At 38.9% G+C, this 5460-nt stretch overlaps 1 protein-coding gene across 1 annotated transcript in view; it reads right to left on the reverse strand.

Annotated features, from left to right (window-relative positions):
- LOC107749958 (protein disulfide-isomerase TMX3-like) overlaps positions 1-4252 on the reverse strand; it is a 12784-nt gene extending 8532 nt beyond the window's left edge. Inside the window, exons 1-3 of the mRNA XM_016565198.1 lie at positions 4080-4252; positions 3083-3128; positions 1473-1553 (exon numbers count right to left, since the gene is read on the reverse strand). Of these exons, the coding sequence (XP_016420684.1) occupies positions 1473-1553; positions 3083-3128; positions 4080-4101 (149 nt within the window). The 5' untranslated portion in view covers positions 4102-4252. The remainder of the gene's footprint in view (positions 1-1472; positions 1554-3082; positions 3129-4079) is intronic.
- Positions 4253-5460: the final 1208 nt, after the last annotated feature.

Here is a 5460-nt window from a genome sequence, read left to right on the forward strand (position 1 = left end):
CACACACACACAGACACAGACACACAGACAGACACAGACACACAGACACACACACAGACACAGACACACGATCATTAGAAAATGACTCTGGTGGATTTATCAGGTTTATCCAGTCCTGCACTTTCCTAACCCAGCAGAGTTCAGCTTTAACTTGCTCCAACACACTCGCTGTGTCTCAATTCACCAACTTACACTACTAAAACATTTGTGAAGATAAAGCATGTTGTTTTGAGTATGTGAGCAGAAGAGCAGGGAAGCTTTGGGACAAACTATCACATCATAAAAGTGCCGTGAAACCCTGCGGGTATCTGTGGGTTACTCATCCGATCATGCTGTGGCGTGGAGCACTCTCATTCCACTCTCAGACACGGTTTAGGGTGGAGAGCATGTGGATTGGGACGCAGGGACTTATCTAGCAATCCTGATGCCCTTGACCAGCTGTTTGAGGTGCTTATTTAGGGATCTGCACACAGTTACACATGCATTTTCTTTTTACTGTTTACATTCACTTAAGAAATAACCGACTGTTTACGAGGAAATTCTAACATATTTTTGTGTGTATTTGTCCTTTCAAATGCAAAAAGACATGGACAAGACAAGAGGACTCAGTTCAGCATCACACACTATTCAGTATGAGAGGAGGCTTTCTGTGCAGCAGAGACAACAGTCTTCATGTGCTTGAATGGTTTAAAGTCATATTAAAATGCGCACAAAGGAATTGATAAGAGGAATCGAAATTTTAATTTTTATATCAAGTATACTTCCTGACCATAAATATCCCGATTCCAGAATTGGAATCCATTTTTGTTTCCCAAGCTACAAGTTAACGTTAAATAAAATGCTCTTTTTTCGTTCCACCGAAAATGTGCCTGGAGTCCACCGTTGCTTCATACGAAGTTCGCTTTACCATTCAACTGAACTGTGTGCATGCATTTTAGACACATAGTTCTTGCTCCGTCCATGCAATAACTGTGTCCTACTATCAGTTTTCTATTTACTTGAACTGCTGAATTGCAGCGCCCGTCAAACACTCACCCGGTTTCTCCATCAGCACCTTTGTCTTTTTTGGACTTTGTACTTTTGGTGAAAAATAAATGTAGCAAAGTTGAATACTTATTTTTATTCAACTCAAGTAAAAGTACCACAATTTAATTATATCCAAGAAAGTAGAAAAAAATTAAAAAATGTATTCAAGTACTGTAACGAAAGTATTAGTAATTAGTTACTTTCCACCTCTGGAAGAGTTTTAATAATATGTTAACTTTAAAGTAGTTAAGTGTGTGTATTCACTACAATCATTTTGTTTAATATGATCAAGACCAGTTATGGAGGTGAGACTGCTGCAAAAACATGTCACACGTGGTTTATAACCACAGATAAAATTACATCCAATAGTTTTTAAAGCCTTAACAAGGTTTGGAGAAAAAAACCATTAAGGTTTAACATGCAGAAATGTAGCTACAGGTTCTCACCCAGACACTCTGTTGGTAAACTCGATTATGTCATCTTTGGTTCTTGGTCCTTTGTAATTATATGCCAGTTCCCCCTTCAGCCTGAGAGAGAGAAACACACCTTTATTTAATCAACAATAAAAACTGCAGAACTGAATCACAGCATGTCTTACAGCATAAGAATGCATGACGCGAGTCAAAGAACCACGACACACGAAACACATCTAAATCATGTGATTCACACCTACAGTGGAATAATTTTTACAGCTGTAATGAAATATTGAAAGCATGAAAACTCATGTGACAAACATACAGAAACACCTAACCCTGATCCTGAATGTGCACATGCTTTAACAGCAAGACGTGTTACTCAAACTCTTACTGAAAAAGTTATTACAGTATAATCCGGTCATCTTAATGGAGAGATTTGTTTTTGGGGTTTTTTGTATTAATGAATTCAGATTAATAAATGCCAGATGTTTTGATAGACCACATTGGACTGAGACCATTCAAAAGTTGTGAAAGTGCATTTGCATACATTTATTAATTTAATTAGTTATATTATTGCTTCGATTGGTGCTGGGGTTGAATTCATATCTGTCAATCATAAACTCCATTCAGCAGCTAAATGTTAGATGTACTGAGAGGCAAATGGCTGAAAAACACCTTAACAAAGAAATATTGCCTATTTCCCAAGTGTTCCCATTATTCTGACCAAACTCTGTATGTATACAGTATATGTAACTGTATAATCTGTAAATACTATAGATCATTAACCCTCTACGGTCATGTAAATGATGCAATAATTCCTAAGACATCTCCCAGCAACCGGTGTTGTGAAGCAGCCAAACAGCAGCATTTACTACGGTAACAGAAGTACACAAGCCTATCCCAGAGTCCTCCAGAGAGAGGAGTCAAGCACTGATCCAGCCCTGCTTCACACCGACGGATCTGAGCTCTACTTCTGCCTTCAGCTGCTGACTGACAGATATCAGCTCAACCCCAGCGGGCCACTCAAACTGATGAAACACATACATACAATTATTACAAACATATTCGCTTGCACAGTTTCTCAGGAGAGGGACTCTGTCCTTCATTAGGTGAAGCATTAGCCTCAAGGGTAATATCATCAACACCTCCGTCCCCTGCGTCTAGAGAAACACAGAGCGCCACACAACACTCCCACCGCGCTTCAGTAATGATGCTCATAATATAACCGCAATCAATCACAGAATGAGCCGTATTTCACAATAGTTCTGAGGGTTTGGTGAAAAACAAACCAAAATCAGTCAGCAGTAGTCCGCTGTTCTATGTTCTGTTTCATTTTACTTTTTTATTAAAACAAACCTTTTTAAATGTTCATGGATCTTTAACAGGTTAAAAGTGGGCTAAATTCGGTTTATGATGTTTAGAAATAAAAGAGCTCTTTTAGTGATGTTTCCTTGCAGTTTCTTTGTTTTCTGCAGTTAAGGATTTAAAGTAGACAACCAGTGCAAATCCATTTGTGCTTCACGTCAGACCTGCTGCAGATTTTAGACTAACCAGAAGTATTGTTTAGGCAACCCACGATTAGCTGGTTTTAGATCTGCACACCTGTAGTAGGGATGGTGAAGCGCTGCAGAAAGACTTACAGTTTAATGGTGGGATATCCTCGCACGCCGAACTCTGACGCCACACCTGCGTCACACACATGAACACAATCACAAGACATGGACACCATCAGGAAGATGTGAATATCAGCAGCAGAGAGATCTGGAAACCATGACATACTGTGCTTGGATCTGAATCATGCGTGTTACTGTAACTGACAAAAGCCCAGTCTAGCGTATCATCAGCCTGTCATTATCATGTATTTACTGTGATCACTGTTTAATAAAAATATAAATTAAATTAAAACATATTAAAGTTACTAATTATAATGCTTTCTTTTCCACAGTTATTTAAACAGTGAGTAAATGACATACAGAAAACACCATCACTGACTTCAGTCTAGCGCGAGTTTAGCTCTCTCTAACAAACACTTCTGTTATAACTAATGACACAGAGTTAAGAGACGTGTAAGAGAGTCGAAATCAGCCACTCAACTAAACTCCAGCATTTTAAGTCAGTGTTTAATGGTGCTTTTGATTTTTTTTTTATTGACAATTTTAGTAATAATAATAATTATTTGTTACTGTATTGCTATTAGTGTTATTAAAATGTTTCGTGCCATGGAAACTGCAACAGTATACGAATGATGCGTCTCTTTTATAACACACTCAAATGTGAATAGATCACACCTTTGATGTGGATGTAGTTTTGCTCTTAAACACCGGGTAAAAACACGTAAACTGCATGTGAACCACAGAGGCAAAGGATTCAGACCCACAAACAAGGACATCAATCATCTGAGTGTTACTGCTCAAAGAAACAACAATTCACTCACATCCCAAAGAGTTTGCTTATCACTTGACTTTTGTCATTAGTTTTATTTGTAATCTTCCATTAATTACAACATACTTAATTTAGGTTTAATATAATTATTTCAAACACAGTATGTTTGATTGCTTCATAAAGACAGATAAGAGACTGCTCAGAGACCTTGTATAACGGAGATTTGACTCGGATTAATAAAGTCGATCGCTTCACCTGAGTATGCCGTGCCGTCCATCTTTCCGACTCGGACCGGCGACCCCGAGCGCGTCAGCTCCGCTCCCACCTCCTGCCAGATCGGCTCCAGCTTCTTACAGTATCCACACCACGGAGCATAAAACTACAGCACAGTATGAAGACCAATCAAACACACACACTCACACACACTCTCACACACACACTCTCACACTCACACAAAGATGTGCATGCTGAAAATACTTTTTTTTTAAATTAAACTGATGTTTATATTTTGATTAGATCCATTTTTTCGATGATCATCACATTCATCATCACTGCATCATATCATCCTTTGACTTTTACTCAAACAGAACAGCTTTTAAACTCAAAGCAAAGATCATCAGTACAGAAAAGAAAACTACTTGTCAAGCAATTTCATGAGGTTTAATCAAAACCACAGCAGCACTGTAATCATGGCCTTCAAGGCAGGTTTCTAAGAGAATATATCATGCAAACATGTTGAAGATGTGCATGCTGAAAATCCTTTTTTTTTTAATTAAACTGATCTGTTTATATTTTGATTAGATCCATTTTTTCGATGATCACCACATTCATCATCACTGCATCATATCATCCTTTGACTTTTACTCAAACAGAACAGCTTTTAAACTCATTTAGCAAAGATCATCAGTACAGAAAAGAAAACTACTTGTCAAGCAATTTCATGAGGTTTAATCAAAACCACAGCAGCACTGTAATCATGGCCTTCAAGGCAGGTTTCTAAGAGAAATATATAAGCATCAGCAAATGCTGAACATGCAGCTGTCATTTATGAAGGATATGAACTCCATCAATGCATCAGATCAGATCTTTACACAGCTTTCCCTCACAGACACTCATTCATACTGCAATAAACTCAAGACTGTTCCCAGTGAGCCGCCACTCTGTCGACATTTCTCATAATATTGCTCACATTATGAAAATGACTTCGAAATAATATATTAAAGGAAGGAATATCTCACGTGTCATCGAGCTCCTGCACCAAAGCAAAAGCGGGACTGAAGAGAAGAGAAGAGAAAACTGCAAACACACAATCACTCCATCAGACGCCGATCTGATTTATGATGACTGATATAAAGGAAAGATATAAAAGATATTTAGAGTCTGTACCCGCTGTCAGCAGCGCCATGGCTCCGAATGAGAAGAGCATCAACAGGAAATGCGAGCGGAGGCGGCGGCGCATGCGCAGTGACAGTCTACGGTCAGAAAGCTGAAGCTGCGTCACGCTGCGTCACGCTGCGTCCGATCCGGCCGCTCTCATTCCCTATATAGTGGATGACACGCAGTACACTACATAGAGAAGGACTGAGCGAAGATGAGAGAATGCGGACACTGACGTAAATAATTCGCGAAAGTTTCA

Source organism: Sinocyclocheilus rhinocerous, unplaced genomic scaffold, assembly GCF_001515625.1.
Source record: "Sinocyclocheilus rhinocerous isolate Xijiao unplaced genomic scaffold, SAMN03320098_v1.1 scaffold3041, whole genome shotgun sequence".
In the NCBI taxonomy this organism is placed as follows: domain Eukaryota; kingdom Metazoa; phylum Chordata; class Actinopteri; order Cypriniformes; family Cyprinidae; genus Sinocyclocheilus; species Sinocyclocheilus rhinocerous.